The sequence below is a fragment of the Electrophorus electricus genome, chromosome 7, assembly GCF_041902795.1.
Source record: "Electrophorus electricus isolate QZ-2024a chromosome 7, ASM4190279v1, whole genome shotgun sequence".
Classification (NCBI taxonomy): Eukaryota; Metazoa; Chordata; class Actinopteri; order Gymnotiformes; family Gymnotidae; genus Electrophorus; species Electrophorus electricus.
The window spans coordinates 11,132,002-11,150,172 of NC_137503.1; the positions used below are offsets into that span (position 1 = coordinate 11,132,002).

The 18,171-nt window shown below is 41.9% G+C and overlaps 1 protein-coding gene across 1 annotated transcript in view; it reads right to left on the bottom strand.

The window, feature by feature from the left end:
* tafa3a (TAFA chemokine like family member 3a) overlaps nucleotides 1-18,171 on the bottom strand; it is a 55,998-nt gene that overhangs the window by 18,424 nt on the left and 19,403 nt on the right. Inside the window, exon 2 of the mRNA XM_027019207.3 lies at nucleotides 2,465-2,577. Within this exon, the coding sequence (XP_026875008.1) occupies nucleotides 2,465-2,576 (112 nt within the window). The 5' untranslated portion in view covers nucleotide 2,577. The remainder of the gene's footprint in view (nucleotides 1-2,464; nucleotides 2,578-18,171) is intronic.

Consider the following 18,171-nt stretch of genomic DNA (forward strand, 5'->3'; position numbering starts at 1 on the left):
CAACATGAGTGTTTCTAATAAAGCTAAAATTGAGTGTATGTTGAGGCCCATAAACCATGCAAAAACATGTAGAGCTGGAGTTGAAATATTTTTTTTCCTCCCTTTATTATTTATTTATGTTTTTCTCCCCTCCATTTATTTTATTTTATTAAGACATTTTATTTTGATGACAAACAGTAGGCTTGTCTATTCTTTCTCTTTCCCTAGGCCACTTTCTCCATACTGCACGTCTACACACCCAAACCCCACTCCCATTCCTTCAGCTTCCTTTCCCTCATCTCTCCCTCCTTCTCTCATGACTGCCTAATGAGTCTTGGCATGGCTGCCGACTCGGTGGTGTCATTAGGTTGATCTGTGTGCTCTCTTAAGGTTAGCGCATGGACGGGGGGGTGGGGGGTGCTTGAGCTGCACCAGGCCCCCGGCTCGCTTCACCAGTGGGGCTAAAGAGGTTTGTTTATTGGGCACACCTTGGCCTGACCTCGGAGAGCTACTGGGACTAAATATGTGATTAGCCCAGTGTTAGCTCAGAGCAGTGGAGCTTGGGCAGCCTGGAAAGCAGTTCTCCCTGCCCGCCGAGGCCTGAGCGATTGGGGGTCCTTGCCATAATCAATCACCCACTCTATTGCTATACACCTCTGCTGGGAGAAAGATGGGCCCTCCTAACTTGTTGCTATCTTTGTCGCTACTCCTAAAATGCTGGGCAATTTTATTTAGAGCTGCCCTTTGGCTCGGGAAGGGGAGATTAATTGGTGCTGCCTCTTTCCATTGTCCCCAATGGGTCTTTGTAGGCCTCCTGGCATGCGAAGCAAGAGACGGCTCTGCTAAAATGCATGGAGCCAAGCAGTGCAGGATTCTGTGCATGCTGTCATGCTGTTGCCTGGTCTTTGTTGCATTCTTCCAACATTATTTTCCAACTTCAGGCTCATGCCCTGCCATGTTGTCTGACCCTGTGCCTGGCTCTCATCTCTCTCTCTCTCTCTCTCTCTCTCTCTCTCTCTCTCTCTCTCTCTCTCTCTCTCTCTCTCTAGCAGCGTGATCCTGCTGATGAGTTTGGCACTTCTATGCCGCCAGCTGTGACCTCTGTAACTCGGCTCAATGAGCCCAATGCTGCAATCTTACTGGAACACACAGGACCCCTACAGAACCCTGCTGTGTTCTAAACCTCTAAATGTCCAATTTACAACTTCCAGTGCATGAGGACATAAACTGTTGATTAAATATACAGTTATGAATTAATCATCAAATAAATGTCTCATCTGCCTACAAATCTTTTTTTTTTCAAAATAATTTTTCATGTTTTGTCCAAGAAAGGAACCAAAAATATCAAATATTTAACTGTTCTTTCTATTGTTAGAATGACAATTCTTCAGTATCACTTGATAATTATGTTTGTCTGACCTTTCTGCAAAATTGAGAAACATCGAAATCATTGTGTCTTAATAATTCAAGCAATAAAAGCTTATGAGTTCCTTGATCCACTGAATCAGATCTGTTGTTGTTTTAATAGCAGCATGACCTCGTGAAAGCTGTTTGTGCGCAAGATGGAAGATGGAAAAATACAAAGTGCTGAGTACATGAAGGGCCTTTTCGCAGCCAGGCATTCTTAAAGAAAGAGTGTGCCATTTTTAATCTTTAAGGAATATTAATAGATTCAGAATACAAACACGAGCTTTTTAAGTTGAAATGAAAGAAAGTAATTTAGGGTGACCTTACTAATGCTCTTTTTTTGCCATTTCTGAACAGAAACTGACTGATACTTCATTAGAAAACCATGCAGCTATTTCAAGCCTAGACGGCCAGGGCAAGAGTATATTTATAGCTTCTATGGGCAATGAGTTGGCGAGGCAAATGGGGTTTCATCTGTTATATTGGGGTGGGTTCTTCAGCATCATTTGGCTTGACCTTTTTGTGAAGCCTTGTTAATGTGGACAGGGAGAGCAGTCTTTCAAAATGCTATGGAGCTAGATATTTGTTAACTGAGGTCAGCAGTTTTGTGACCACTGTGGTCTCTCTATATCAGACTTACTAAGTTGGGACAGCCAGACCCTTGTTCTTTCTGTGGAGGTCTGTTTACTTTATTTGCCCTGAGGTGGGTTGTATTGAGGAAGGGTCTGACTGGACAGGTGTGCCATGTTGTTGCTGGACCCCTGGGCCAACTGAGGTTAAGTGGAGGTTAAATGAGCTTGCAGAAGGAAACAGGTATTGAAAGTACACAAGCACCTGGTCCCTTTTTGGCGACTGAGCAAGCTGCCCTTCAACTGCAGCTCAGAAGCCCTTGCCGCCAAGGCTGAAACTAATTAGCAGTAGTATTCACTTAATAAGAATTATCAAAAGTGTGTAATTGTGTGTGAGTATGTGTGTGTGTGTGTGGGTGTGTGTGTGTGTGTGTGTCTGTGTGTGTGTGTGTGTGTGTGTGTGTGTGTGTGTGTGTGTGTGTGTGTGTGTGTGTGTGAAAAAGACTCACCAATGTGGCTGCGGTGTGAAGAGGCCATGCTCAGTTGCCCCCACAAAGACAGCAGACAGACGGCGAGCAGTAGCACTCTCCTGCCCACGCACCGCAGCTCTCTCTCCCGCATCCTACACACACACACACACACATACACATGAACACAAACATGAACACAAACATGCACACATGTGCACACACAAACACACACACACAGACAGACAGGCACACACACACACACACACACACACACACACACACACACACACACACACACACACACACACACATTGAGAGTTAGATTCCTTACAGAAAAAACACATAATCTGATCAGTTGAATTGCAAGCATAGGTGAAACACATTCATGCATGTCCAAACCACACTAGAAGAAGCAGCTCTGGGTTCAGAAATCTGAGAAACACAGGATCACTTGGCTCCCTGTTCTTAGCCATTCCATCAATCATTTACTGTATGCTCTCAAATATCAGCCTCTGAGTCAGATGCTCTTCATATGCGTCAGCCCGTGACACAATCCCTCCCTGTGTTGGTGGCCTGTTCTTGGCTGGCAAACACAGTAATCTTGATATACTATCAGGGCCTGTTGGCCAGTAATTCCTCCTTTGTCTTTGTGAGGGGTCCAGGGAGACTCAAACACACAAAAGCAATCAGAGGCTCATCTCTCTGCCAGGCCAAGTCTGTATTCTGCTAGTATGGGGAAAAACAATCTCAACATCGCAGTCATCCTTTCAAGCTCTCTGCCAGCATATCTTATCAAATTAGTGCAAAGATGAGTTTCATGCACAGAGCTCCAGGCCTCCTTGCTTGGCAGGGACTTGTGAGGTTTCTCTGCATATGTGTAAGACAAGCTCTGCAGTTTCTACTGACTCTTGCTACATGCATGAAAAAAAAAATTGCAGTGTCTAAATAATTCAAGAAGTGAAAGCTTGAGATTCAATGAATCAGATCTGTTGTTCTTTTAATAAGAGCATGGCCTCATGATAGCTGTTTGTGTGCAAGCTGGAACAATACAAAGTGCTGAGTCCATAAGGGCATGTGTTTTGCAAGCAGGCATTCTTAAAGGAAGACTGTGCTATTTTTAATCTTTAAAGCATCTAAGTCCTCTCTTAACAGAATCAAAATTCAATCATAAGCTTCCATAAACTGAAATGAAATAGAGTGATTTAGGGTTAACTTGCAGATGCCTCTTCACTCCATTTATACATTCAAATAGATTCTTAGTTTATTAGAAAATGGTGCAATTATTTCAAGCCCACAGAGTATTGCCAATTGTATAGTGCCTTTAGTTTCTAAAGTGTCAATAAATATTACAACTGGGGCGTTTATTGCACTCACATAAAAATAAACCACAACCTTATTGCTTCTCTGCCTGGCTGTAGGCAGAGGCAAGAAAGGTGTGGAATGACTGGAGAAGTAAGGGCTGTCACGTGAATGTCGTAAGCTTCATAAATGCTTTTTAAATAAACATCTACAATTACAAATGCCTTTAGTACCATTTTGTTTTATAGAACATTATCCCAATGCAAGAAGCTGAACACTGTCAAACACTGTTAAACCCAAAAGATGATGCTAAAGTTGCAAAATACAACACACAAAGAATTAAACATGCTATCGCTTTAATAAGAAGAATTTTAATTTTTGCTTATTAAGAAATACAGAGAGTAAGCAGGCACTTAAACCTTCAGTTAAAAGCGTTGTAGAGTTCTTAAAGTTGATCTGCTCTGGGACAGTTTTGGCATCAGGAAGAACCTTAAGAAGAGAAATTCTTGTAGAATAACAGAAGAGTTCTACCTCAGCATGGCTCTGTACCAAAACCTGTCACCATATCTCATGTTTTCTTTTTCTTTACCAGTGGGCAGAGAGAGCATCTTTCTTTTTATTCTTAGTGAATTAAAAGACCACAATATATTCTTCACTGCACGGTCTCTCGACTCTTGTTTTTTTTAAATCACTCAAAAAAAGCACCTTCATATTAATTTAAAAATTGAAATTCTTTCTTTATTTATTAGAGTCCATAGTCAGGCCTGGGGTGGGTGAAGCTAGCACTCCTCAGTTGTTGTGCAGTGCTGCTCCCATCATGGGGTTCCTTCAATCATCTCTAATCAACAGGATTCATTTTAGAACACTTTTTTTTTCCAGTAATTTCAACATCCCACAGTAGCGTAGCCACAGCAGGTGGTCTTTTGCACTTCAAGTGCATTTCGAAAAAGCTGAAAACTCTTTGCTTGGCAAAAAAAACTATAAAGCTTTGAACTGTGACTTTTTATGGCTAATGCGGGACGAGGCCCACCCTACTCTAGACCACTCCTGTCCCACCTTATGTCTTCTATCTTCTAGGACACTTTTCTCCTCTCCACATCCATGATCTGTAAGATAGCATCTGTGTGTTAGTCAGCTCCTCAATTTAATTAGTCAGTGTGGACACAGTGTGTCTTGTATTACAGTTTTTTGAACAATGAAAAGGTGGAAAGACAAAGTTATTCTATGGTTACAAACTACTGTTTTCATCACTTAATATTTCTAATTAAGTGGTAGGTTTGAAAATGTGTTGCTGCCTCTCTGAACATCAACCTCTGTTAATCCCAATTGGCTGTATTCATAGATAGAATGACACATGGGAACAAGACATACAAAGGCTATTATTACTTTTTTCCTTGTTATTATTGTTCCCATTATTATTATACTATGAAATTACTTGCGAATGCATACTTAATGTAATGTAGGTTATTAATGTAAGACTAGTCTGCCATCAATGAAGCTTACAAAATACCTTTAAGATGACCATAATTGCAATGTAAGCAATGTTCCTTCAAACTACAAAAACATGAACTAAATCATTTCACTGGCAGTGTCTTTAAATTCCACATTTCATTTTATCCCCCCAGCAACAGCTAATTTCACTGCCCACAAAACCAAAGGAATACCCAAGACAAGTTATCTTGATGTTGAATTTATTACAATTAAAGTACCACCTCTCTTCTTAACCTTCAAATTCAGTTCTGCTTTTCTAACAGTGACTTACATCTCAAGCAGACAAGGGTTGTGCACTTAACTTTCAATATGAGACTATTAATGGTCTAGAAAGCTGACATGCAGACACTATTTATTTTGTTGAGGATTTCAACAGGGCAAATCTGACAAAGATTCTGCACAAATATACCCAGCATATTATTTTTCCTATTTGGGCTGAGCAGACACTGGATCACTGTTACACAGCGCATAAAAGACATTTACTAACCCTTCCCCTGCAATGTTACAGTTACACTGTTACGGTTGCACTGCACTCAAAGACAGCTACAAACCCGTCCCCTGCACTGTACAGTTACACTTTTATGGCTACACTGTACTTAAAGACTGCTACAACCCTCACCCCTGCACTGTACAGTTACACTATACTGCACTCAAATACAGGTACAAACCCCTACCCCACCATGCCTTCAGTAAAGATGATTAGACCACCATTTCTGTCTGCATACAGACAAAAACAAACCGGTGATACAGGTAAATCCGCATCAAATGCTGATATCAGGGTTAAACTCGAACTTCAGCCTACAACTTTGGGGCCCTGGTAGCACACTGGAAGGCCATGTACAATCTTCAAAGGGTCATTAAGATGGAAAAGAGAGGCTACAGGGAAAAGAGTCGAACTACCAAGGGTCTGATCTCAAGCACTTGTGGAATTGTGTTCATTCTATCCTACAAAGGTGGGACAATCTGTGATATGGGCCTATCTGGCTCACTACCAGATGAGAGAAAATCCTATATTCAATTTGAGGCAAACAACTCCTTCCCTGCAGTGAAAATACCACTGGATTGTGACAGCTCAGCACTAACCATCTGTGTGTCTTGTGCTCCCTCTCACACAAGGGACCTGGTCCTAATGGCGTCCATTGCTATGTCCTCAAAGCATTTCAGATGATGGAGGTCTTCACAGACACCTTTAATATCTCTCTTAGACTGTCTATGATTCCTACATGGTTTAAGAAGACCACCATAATTCCAGTCCCTGAGAATCTTGCGGTCACATATCTAAATGTCTACTGGCCTGTGGCTCTGACATCTACTATAATGAAGTGCTTCAAATAACTAGTCAAAACCTGTCAAAATCTGTTCCTCCTTTCTGACTATCGTGGATCCTTTCCCATTTGCAGACTACACCTACAAATCTTCAGACGATTCCATTGCTCTAGTAATGCACAGTGCCCACACACACCTAGATAAGGAACACCTATGTGAGAATGCTGTTCATTGACTACAATTCTGCTTTCTTCACTATCATCCCATATAAATTCATCACAAAGCTCAAGGACCTAAGACTGAACACTCAGCTGCACAACTGGTTTACGGACTTTCTGATGAGCACACCCCAAGCACACCCCAGGTGATGACTCCTCCACACTGTCTTTGAACATAGGAGCTCCTCAGGGATGCATTCTCAGCCCCCTCCTGTAGCCCTGTACACACATGATTGTGTTGCCAAGCACAGCTCAAATATAATTTTCAAGTTTGCAGATGACATTACCATCCTGTGATTCATCTTAGATGGAGATGAAACAGCCTACAGAGATGAAGTCAGTGTACGATCAGAATGGTGCAACGACATCAACCTCTGTCTCTGTGTCATCAAAACTAAGGAGATAATTGTAGTGCTCACACCCCCTTTTACATCAGCAGGGAAGATCTGACCTGGTCTCTTCACACACAGTGGTGAAATCTCCTTGTCAGCAACTCTACTTCATGCGAAGGTTCAGAGCGTCCGATAAGGTGCATCACTGTGTGGTTTGATAGTTGCTAACTCTACGACCCTAAGACCCTCCAGAGAGGCTTGAGAGCAGCTAAATTATCACGGGCAACAATCTCCAAGTCTTACAGGACATCTACCATACACATTGTCTAAGGAAGGTCCTCAAAATCACCAATGACTGCAGTCACGCAACACGTGTACTGGCACCCATTATGTATCACAGCATTCAATCCACAGCAAGCAGGTTGAAGAAGTTTCTACCTGCAAGCCATTAGGATCCTGAATAAACAATAAGTCAGTCTTCACTCATCCTCCCAGTCTTCCATTCATGCTTCCACTCCCACTGATAACTTCATACTCGCCAATCTCTTCTCTAGTCTCTGTCACATTTGGGCATATTGCAAAATTTCTAAACTGTATTATCACTGTACTGTCACTGAGGAACCAGTCATGTCTCTGTGCAATATAATATAATATTTATTACATACTCCATATATTTAATATATTTCACTGGGTATACGTTTTCCTAACATTTTTTGCACAATAAAAAAATTTAAACTTGAAGTCTATGGCTATGAAGTACTATGAGCTATGTTGAGCTATGGAGTACACTTTAACACAGACAGTGTGACCCAGGAGGCACTCAGTGCACTCACTTTTATTGATTAAAGACTTACATTGCTTGAGTCCATGTCAAGCAGATCATGAAGAAGGACTTTACATAACCTCTAGGCAGAGTCCTGCACCTCTACAGAACCTTCAGTGGAACAGGTCTCATAAGGTTACAAAAACCAATGAAAACCAAACTCTGAAACTCTGAAACATCAGCCTGAACATCACACTATAGGTTCAGACACTTCAAATGGGGTTTGGATTGGTGTGCATTGTGCATAATTCTGCAAGTTTCTTTTTTAGTACATGTGAAGTGTGTAAATCACACAGATGGCCATTTTGTGAAGCTCCTAGTTGACTCCACATGTCCTGTCTCTCTGATAACAGGCAGAATGACCTGAGGGGAGCAGAGATCATACTACTGTGAAGGCATAAATTCTTTGTACAAGCATGAAATGCTTCCATATGCTGAACATTAATTAAGCTGTCATTATGTGCCTTTTTGCACACTGCAACATTGCAACGCAGGAGAAAGCTGTTTTCCAGCATGACTTCGTCTCAAAACAAATGAGCCAAAGGGAACATTTTGTAAAACAACCCCCATCCTTCACCTTCCACCCCACAAAACTCATCCTTCTGCATACTCTGTAAAACTTCAAACACAGAAGTTAAGTGAACACCAGAGCTACTATATGCCAGGTTTAAAAATACACAACACAGAGGCTTTGCAGCAAAAGAATGGGCGTTCAGAAGGTGACTCTGTCTGACCGCCTAAACATGCAGCAATGATGAGTGGAGACTCTGCACCACCCAATTCCCCCGGAAGAGTGTGTCATTTTTAAGAGGGCGCCTCCAACTTTCTCCAACGGATAATTAGTCCCTTTGGAGTGGCCCTAATACAGATGGCAAGATGTCTGACATATTTATTTCTGTTCATCTCATCAAAACCCTCTTATCTCTCTCTCTCTCTCTCTCTCTCTCTCTCTCTTTCTCTATACCCCTCTTTTTCTATCCTTATTTGTGGAGGCAGGCCTCTGCCACTTTTAATAACATAAATGTGATATCATGCAGGAAGCCTATCACTGCATAACCTGTGAGGGTAGGCATGTGCATGTGTGGGTGTTTGTGGGAGGAGCAGAAGAAGTCATGGAGTGAAGGTATGCTGTCTCTGGGGCCCCACAGAGGGACAGAACACACAGGTCTGGTGATGTGTACACATACATATGTTTGCAAATTCAGAGCAGAGGAGATGATAAACTTCTCCCAGGATGATGAGAGGTACTGAAGGGAGCAAAAAGGAAGGAGGGAAGGATAGAGGGAGGAAGGATAGAGGGAGAGTAGAGTAGAGGAAGGAAGGATAGTGGAGATGCATAGAAGGACTGACAGCAGAAGAGTAGCTCCATTCTAATGCATGACCATCTCAGGTAGACCTTAAGGTCCACAGCACAAGCACTGATTGACACTGACAAGCTGGAGCTTCGAGTTGAAAGAAGGAGTTTGTCGGATAGATCCATTCTACACAGACTTCACAGCATATATGCAATACAGGCCTGGCATTTGTGAACACAAAGAAGTGCATCAGCAGGCAGATCCTCTCAGAACAAACATTATATATGCAACTTCCCCGCTGCTGCAAGGCCCACGGCATAATAAGTGAAACACCAGAATGTTAGACTTTTGAATTTGAAAAAAATGAAGGATGCCACATATGGTTAGCTTGGCAGGCCAACAGAAGACCTGTCCGTGAGTCACTGTCACTGTCAAACACTTCAAAGGAGGCTTTAGTTCAATCTGTCCCATGCTATTCAATATAATTCCAATAGGAAGACCTCAGAGTGATGCACTTTCACCACTTGCTGACAGTTTGTGCAACCTTTGGGGATTTTGGCAGGCAATGTTTCATTTGAGTTTCTAGACACTTACGCAAAGAACCACATTTGATGTTACATGCTTCACTGAGAGACATGCTTTACATTCAGCATTTGCCAGAGAAAGAAGAGGAACACTATGAATATAACTAACTTGAATGGAAGCAACAGCTTCGGTGAACTCTCATTTGAATTCTGCAAGCTGCATACGGTTGCCAGTGATGCAATATGCAAACCATAAAGCTTTAAATCGCTTCACTTTAGAATTACTTTTAGAAAGTTTACATGCAGTAGTGACCACAAACTGCAGCGGAACCTTGGAGAACTCCATGATCAAAATGGCTTTTAATGTCACAGTTGCAGCGTTGCATGTTTCATTCAGCAGTTCTGTGCAAGGACAGCTGGTGAGTGGTGCCCTCCTGCTGATTGTGGGTTATGTGAGGAGAGAGTGTGTGTAAGGATGGCATGTGTGACAGGGTGCTGGCATATATGAAGGGGTGCTGGTGGATGTGTGGGGTACTGGCATGTGTGTCAGGTTGCAGGGCACAAAGCTGGAGAGGGCTGAGGCTGTGGGCATTGCTGGCACTCGGGTATTGGGCACTGAGCCATGAGTAACTCAGATTGACACTGGCACTGCCACCACCTCTGACCTGTTGGCAGAAGGTCGTCACCCAGGGTCATCACACCAGCATGCAGAGCACAGCAAACTCTATGCACGTAAGGGCACACACTACGTGTCTCATATTACTCAGACTCTTTTGTGTGTGTGTGTGTGTGTGTGTCTGTGTGTGTGTGTGCACGTGTGTTTGTGTGTGCGTGCATGCATGTGTGTGTGTATGTGCACATGTGTGTATGGGCACGTGTGTGTGCGCACGTGTGCGTGTGTGTGTGTGTGTGTGTGTGTCCATATGTGCATGCATATGCATGTGTGTATGTGTGTTTGTGAGGTGCTCTTGATTTACTCTTTGCTCTGCCTGAAGAAAGATGAAGGTTAAACCACTTAGGTTCAAACATCGCTAGTGAAAGGACAAGAACAGAGAGCGAGTCTGGACTAATGCAAGGTGAAAGCCCTGGACACCAGTGCTTGGAGAGAGTATTACACCTGTCATCCTTCACAGAGCTGTGTATGACTATTGCCAATGAGTGCAGGGTACATACATTCAAGCATAAGTCATCAGCGAACATAGAAGCAGCAATTTAGTCCCTTCTGTGCAAACTCAGAAAGAAAAGGTAAGGTGCTCAATACAGACCAACACGCATCTCTTGAACCTCAAAACTCTCCCCTTAATTTCATCTTAAAACTTTATAACTATGTTATATAATGCCAGTTCTTTTACGTTCAACAGTACAATGGCTCATCTGTAAACCCTCTCTGGGCCAGAGATTTCGTTCAGTGAGACGAATATACCGGAGAATGAGGAGAAAATCAGACTTCGATTGAAAGCATGAGAGCTTGCGAAGCTCTAACGTGATCAAAGCCATGCTAAGTGGATTCGCAAGCCTTCCTTTCCCTTTCCAGCTGACGTTTCTGTCCACTTAGAAAATCATGCTGGTGTTTTTGCCTTAAAAAACCTGTCACTCTGCGCTTACCAGGATGGCGGAATTTTAAGAGACAAAAATGAGTAGACTAGTTAGATGCTATATCAAGATTCTATAGATATAATTCTGATAATTGTTTCCCTAAAGCCTCGATGAAGCAATGCTGCCCTGCTTTGGCAACTACTCTGGCCAACTGTTTCAAATTCAAATCAAATTCAACTGTTTCAAATTCAAATCAGAAACAATGCATACACAAAACGGCATATTCTGATTTAGCATGAAAATATTTGCTGAAATAATAATTCTAAAAACACCTGAATGCTGAAAGGAAAAATATACATACAGCTCAATTCTGTGATATCACTGTATGTTTATATTTTAACTTCACTTTCTGAGAACCATACAAAACTTAAGAAATAAACCCTTAGAGGGTAGCAAAGTAGTACATCTTCTGCAATATATTCTGCATTCCTAATGTGAGCTTTTCTATAGATATAATTAATTATGTCACCTCATAGTAGAATGACAATCATCAGTTATAATCAACTGATATTGACATTAATCATCTTTGCAGATCCATAATAGGATAACCAGAGAATTACAGGATTTTTTCTTTTAAAAAGCAGTATCCTTTTCTTTGTCTTTTTTATCTATATAATTCAGGCATGATTTTTTTTTCTTTCTTTTGTATTGTATTATTTCCAGAGAAGTATGACCCACGTGTGTTTATGAAGATCACGCATGTGCCCTGTGACAACATAGAAGCATGAACCATGTGTGTTTATGAAGATCACGCATGTGTCCTGTGACAACAGAGAAGCATGAACCATGTGTGTTTATGAAGACTACACATGTGCCCTGTGACAACAGAGAAGTATGACCCACATGTGTGTTTATGAAGATCACGCATGTGCTCTGTGACAAAGAAGGAACGCTCTCAGCCCCATTTCCACTAAGCAAGACGGAGGTCTTAAAGCAGTTCTATGGCAGCCCCAGGCATGCAAAGGGTCTCAGCACTGTTCTGGTCCCATGCAGACGATAGATAGGGGACTGGGTGGTAGGCGGCCAGTCTGAGCTATGGGGAACATCGTTGTCTCATAAATCTGCCCTCCACCTCTGCTGTACCCACCATCATTGTAATGCTCAGGGCCTGCTAAAAGAACTTTTGCTGTGAGAATATTTAAGGCATTTAATCTTTGGTGATCAACGGAATTCTCCCGGAGCTCATGTTTCCTTGGGCTTTGAGGTTATAAACAGCATTCTGAAAGATAGCATGACTTGACAGTGAATGTTCACTTGCAGTGAAAGAACACCACCAGCCAGATTTACATGACATCTGCTGTTTTACCCTTACACATGTCGGATGCTCCAGGCTGTTCCTCTGAGTCATATGAGCTGTGCTTTAAAAGAGGCCTCGGGGAAAATGGTTTTTAGTGTCTAATTGAACTTTTCCAGAATTCAAAGGCTCACTCAGTGGCTTAGAACTGTCTGCATTGGAATGTTCTGAACATGGATCTAAAAGTAAAGTGTTCTACTCAGACACATTCTGGAAATCCCTCATCGCCACAAGCTGTCCTACTGCTTAAAAACTTAGGGAATACCCTAAGGATTTCCGCTTCAGCTGTAGAATGTGTTGCATATCACTGTGTGTCCACAAGAATGTGTTTTTATTAGGAATATGGGATGGCAGGGATCCATCCTTTAAATACTGATATGCATTGTGTTTTAGAGTCTGTATGATTTCACAGTACAGCTGAGACATTTATGGTTCAGATCAATAATGCTGTTTGCCCGGTAGTCTGAATAGACTAGGCAGGCTTCATATATGTCAGAATAGAGCTGTGTGTTTTTGATTGATAAAAGCAAGGTATCATATACTGCAAACTCTCATGACCTTTAAAACTGCTGAGACAGACCAGAGTTATGACTTGAGGTGGAAAACTTGAAAATGTTACTGACACCAAAGGTTTTCCCTTCTGGTGTGTTTTGGCTGACCTCTTCTGCAGAACCTTCAAAGCTCCTTTTTCTCCTTTTTAAACAACATTTCAGCCCTACAGTGGTATATGCACAGTACAAGAATAATGAGATTGGGCAAACCCTAGAATATGTTTAAAAAAAAAAACAGAATAGCTGACCCCAAGAAAACTAAATGATTCCAACCTGCAGGGGTGATCTTGATATCAGTACAAGCAGTGGTGACATCTCCTAGCCCAGTCCTTGAAATGCGAACATGGCGTCATCTCATGTCACAAAGTCGTCTTGCCTGCTTACGGATAGATATCCTCACAGTCATACATACTATTCAAGAGGAGAGGCCCTGAAGACTGCAGCATTCGCTGCACATCTCTGAACGGGAGCCGCCGATCGTGAGGGTGGATTCCATGTGTCTGCGGCGGCCCTGGTGGGCATGCTCTAAAAAGCTAACCTGCTCTTGGAACAGCGCTTGCTGGAGAACATGGCCCCTGGCCTTCTGCATTATTCACAGCACAGACAGCCAGGGTTCCCTGCTCCGTTTGCTGCCCTGCTGTCAAGGAACAGCTAGCATGCAGTCATCCATTATTGACCAGCAGCAGCACTGGGTGGAGTAAGGGACTGAGAGAAAGACAGAGAAAAAGAGAGACAGAAAGAGAGCGAGAGAGAAAGACTGCCAGAAAGAAGAGTGTGTGTGTGTGTGTGTGTGTGTGTGTGTGTGTGTGTGTGTGTGTGTGTGTGTGTGTGCGCTCTTAATAACCCAACCAACAGCGAAGCAGGAAAGGGTTAATGAGTTATGTGGCATTTCAAACCACACTCTTTTGTGCCTGCCAGCCATGGAGAAAAGTGCCAAATGATGAATAAGCAGAGAGGAGAAAGAACAGAGGAAAGAAACAAAAACAGGTACCACAGCCGCAACATTTGGGCACACCGCCATCAGACTGAGATGATCCGACTGCTGGGATCAGCAAGGCAGAGCATGTGTGCACACACACAGTCCCATACACCCATACACACTTGCCTTACCGCAGGAGGGCTTTCTCATTGTCTTTTTTTTTTTTGTGCTCTGCTGCTTTGCAGTGTGTTCTTGCAGTCATGCCTATTACAAAGAGTCTAGATGTAAGCAATGTGGAGCTGCCTTCATTCTACCAATACCATTGTCTGCACATCAACCATTCCAACACAGGCCACATCAATCAAACTTAAAGCAGCAATTTCAGTTCAGCCAGCATATGGGGAAAAGATGCCTTGCGCCCATGCAGAAAGCCTTTTAGGGGGCTACAGCTTATACTCGAAAGCCAGGGCATTCTTGTTGATTATTCAACTGCAATATTCCTTTGGAGGTCAGCTAATGAAAATTGTTACAGCTCTTATCCCAGTGAGATGTGGCTGACGTTAATTGGATGTGTAATTTGAGTTCCTTGGCATGTTTGGACAAGTTAATTCTCAGAGCAATTTTGAGCCTTAATTTTAGCCTTTACAATTCCAGAATCATAATTTTCGAAAGAACAAGCTACGGTAAACCCAATAACGCAATGAGTGGTCTTGAGTTTCACTCCAAACAAACATCCGCAGCTCACAGAAACATAACCTCTATGGCAAGCAACCAAAGTGGGGTGAAATAGAGGCCCTCTGCCAACAAATAGTAAATGAGTCCACTAGCTTGCACTGCTTGATTAACACAAAGACAAAAGGTTGGAAATGCCAAAAAGCTACTCACTACAAAAACCCTGGGATATGATTTTAATTACATGGTAATTATGTTATATTTTATTGTTGAAAAGTCTGTGTGGATGTAGAACTGGTTTATTTGGGATGTTGAATAATAAAATCCCATCAAGGAACCATTTTAACAATGTTCTGACATACAAACCCATGTGGGTAAAAAAAAAAAAATCTCTTCACAGAAAATGTCCAAACCAGCTAAGGGAAGTCAAGATTGAACCCAAGAATTTCACAAAAAGGACTGCCTGTTCCCATAAACTAATGTAAAGTAGGTGTGCTTGCACATGTCGTCATTTTTTTAAAGTCCACTTTTGTGGAAACTGAGGTGGGAAAAAAGTCCCTCCAACTTCACTAAAACTCAAACTGGCTTCAGTAATTGGAATTTGTGGCTAGTATTGAAGTGTCAGAAATGCTGCTACTAATAGCTGTACCTGCTTTTTTATTATGGCTAATACCCTGCTGCAGGATTTGCTATGACCATACTCTTATAACACCCTTGACTTAAAGTTTTCTTGCTCAAGTCCCCTTGCCCAAAGTAAGACATGCAAGGATCCAAGTACATGTTGCTGGGAATGGCCAGTGAAAAGAAGGCATGTAGAGGCAACAAAGAAACAAAGTCATAGCATTTCAGTTTAAAACTAGGCTAACTGGTTACTGGCTTATCCACATCTTCATATGGTTTGTTTGTGGTGACGTGTTGTGATATTGTGCACAACTGGCTGATACTTTTGACAGACTTTCATTGTGGCTGAAATATGAATAAAACTTTGATGCAAATTCTTTAGGACATTAATATTTACATTTACACTATGGACTGCTAGCAATTGGCCATAGTTAACTAAGGCCTGTTTGTGCCATAATGATTTGGATATTCAGACTAATTCACCCGACAGATAAACAGTAACTATTATGTCACCACAGACCAAAGCAAGCCAAAACTTAAATTGCAGAAACATGTCATGTAGAAACAATAATATGCCACAGTTGCCAAACTGGCAGTCTGGGGCAAGCAGATCAGTGAAGGCTGCACACCCAGCAAACAGACATGGTCCAGATGTCCAAATGCCACCTCTAATGGCAGATAAGTACTAAAGTCTGAGGCATAAAAGAGTATCAGTGCAATATTTGGCTCCATGTACTACTATCAAACCTTTCAGAGAGTCTCTTAGGTTGCATCTTCTTCATGGGAGGGAGAGAATGCTTGACCCTGGGACTTCCCCAGTATACAGCAAAATCCCCAGTGGGGAAGTTACATCTACAGTGTGCATTTTAAATCCAGCTGGACACAAATAAACCCGATAAGAGTCTATACAGCGGACTGGGGATTAAGCTATGCATATCCAAATTTAATGCAGAAATGTCAAATATGAATTATACTAGGGTTAATTAAAATTTATGACAATGATATTTTGATGGAGATTGTCAGACCGAAAACTTAAACAAATTAAGCATACTGCTGCATTTCAGTATTAAAGGCCTGCTGGTTCTTGCATAACAAACAGAGGGAGAAGTAAAAGGAAAGAACAAGAAGAAGCACAAGTGTAGGAGAGAAGAAATAGACGAAGACAGAGAGAGAGAGAGAAAGAAACTGAAAGGACCATTTCTCTACCCAAAAGCCTGTTGAAATTTCTGACAGCCATGCTTAATTGCCTTTTCAAACTCTCTTCAATAGTTGCTATTGCATGCAGCCATTTCCTTGAGTACTCACACAGACTGTGGCCCTGCTTGTGTGCTCAGGGTTTGCCTCAGCATATCTGTACCAGCCCTTTACCATTTATTTATTCTGGCCACAGATGTGGAAAGGAAAATCCACATGCTCCCAGGCCCACCTAGCAGTTTCTTGACATTCACCTATGAAGTATATTAGAATACATGTACATGTGTGTAAAGTGCTATGCACTGTAGTTCGCACGTGTAATTTCACAGCCATATTATAGTCTTCTATAATTACCTTTAGGCATTATTAGGAATATGGAACATATCTGTCCATATGCTTAGCATGACGTCCAAGCAAGCCATGTCGCTCAGCCGAACAGATGCTTAAAACAACTAATGGACTGCTTATAGACCACCAGCAAGATCAAATCCATCTTTGCTCCAGATCTAGTGGTCTGAAGGGTATTCTTTGAAGCATGAACCATTTCTTTTATGTGCCATCTTACAGAGTTACAGAAGAAATTAGGAATTCCATTTAGAATTCTCTTATTGGCATGTCATCTGCATATGCTTGTGTTGGTCTGGGAAGGAATTGCCGATATGGGGAAAACGTCCCAGCAGTCTCATCAACATGACATTACATTACCCAGAAATAATTGCCAGTTAACCCCTAGCAGGTTGCCTAGGGCAGCTCTGACTTGTTCTGCATTATTAGTTATACAGTAGAGAGTTCAGAGGCCTAGCCCAGAGGCTATCCACATGGTAGGGAGATTTCTATTTAGTTCATTCTACACTCCCTCTGCTCCCCCTTCAAAAACACTGTCTCTGAGCTCACCCTCTGTTACTCTGTGCTTTCAAATGGAAGACATGCAAAGAGAACAGCATGAAGGAGTTTGCCCTGAACTCAAATACAAGCAATAATGCTGATAATATACCCTCACAGCAGATATAGTCCCAGTCCCAGATGCAACCAGTAAAAGTATTGTTAACTGTGGGCCCTGAAGCTGGGATTCAGGTTTTGCACCTAGCTCATGGCATCAAGCCACACGCCACTCAGTGGTCTGGCATGTCACAAACAGAACACTCTGTTTGTCATGTTCTAACAGTAAGAAGAATATTTTAAACAAGTCTTGGTCTAGAAAAATACACAGAAACCATGGTGCCTATTCCTGAAGCATCACAAAACTATAAAAAACTGTGAAACAAAACATAAGAACTGGGATTTCTCCTTGAGGGAAGGACCAGATCCTGAGAGCCATTTATTTTCTCCAATGGTATGTTGACATAGAGTTGACGTTGACTAATTTTGTCTATAGGAACTTTGTTTCAAATGACAATGAAAAATCAAATACACACCAAAACATCCTCAAAGCCTTTCATAAACTGATCCATTGCCATTTGTACATGAAATGGAACCTATGACTTAGTATAGATTTTTTTTAACATGACAAGCATTTATTCTAAGGGATACAGTCTGTTGTGTAGTTGTGTACTTTACTACAAAATAATTGTCACCCTCAACACAATCTCAAAGTAAGGTCTCAATCAAAAAAATCAGTGATAAAATGACCTCTTTTGACCTTTGTAAGCCC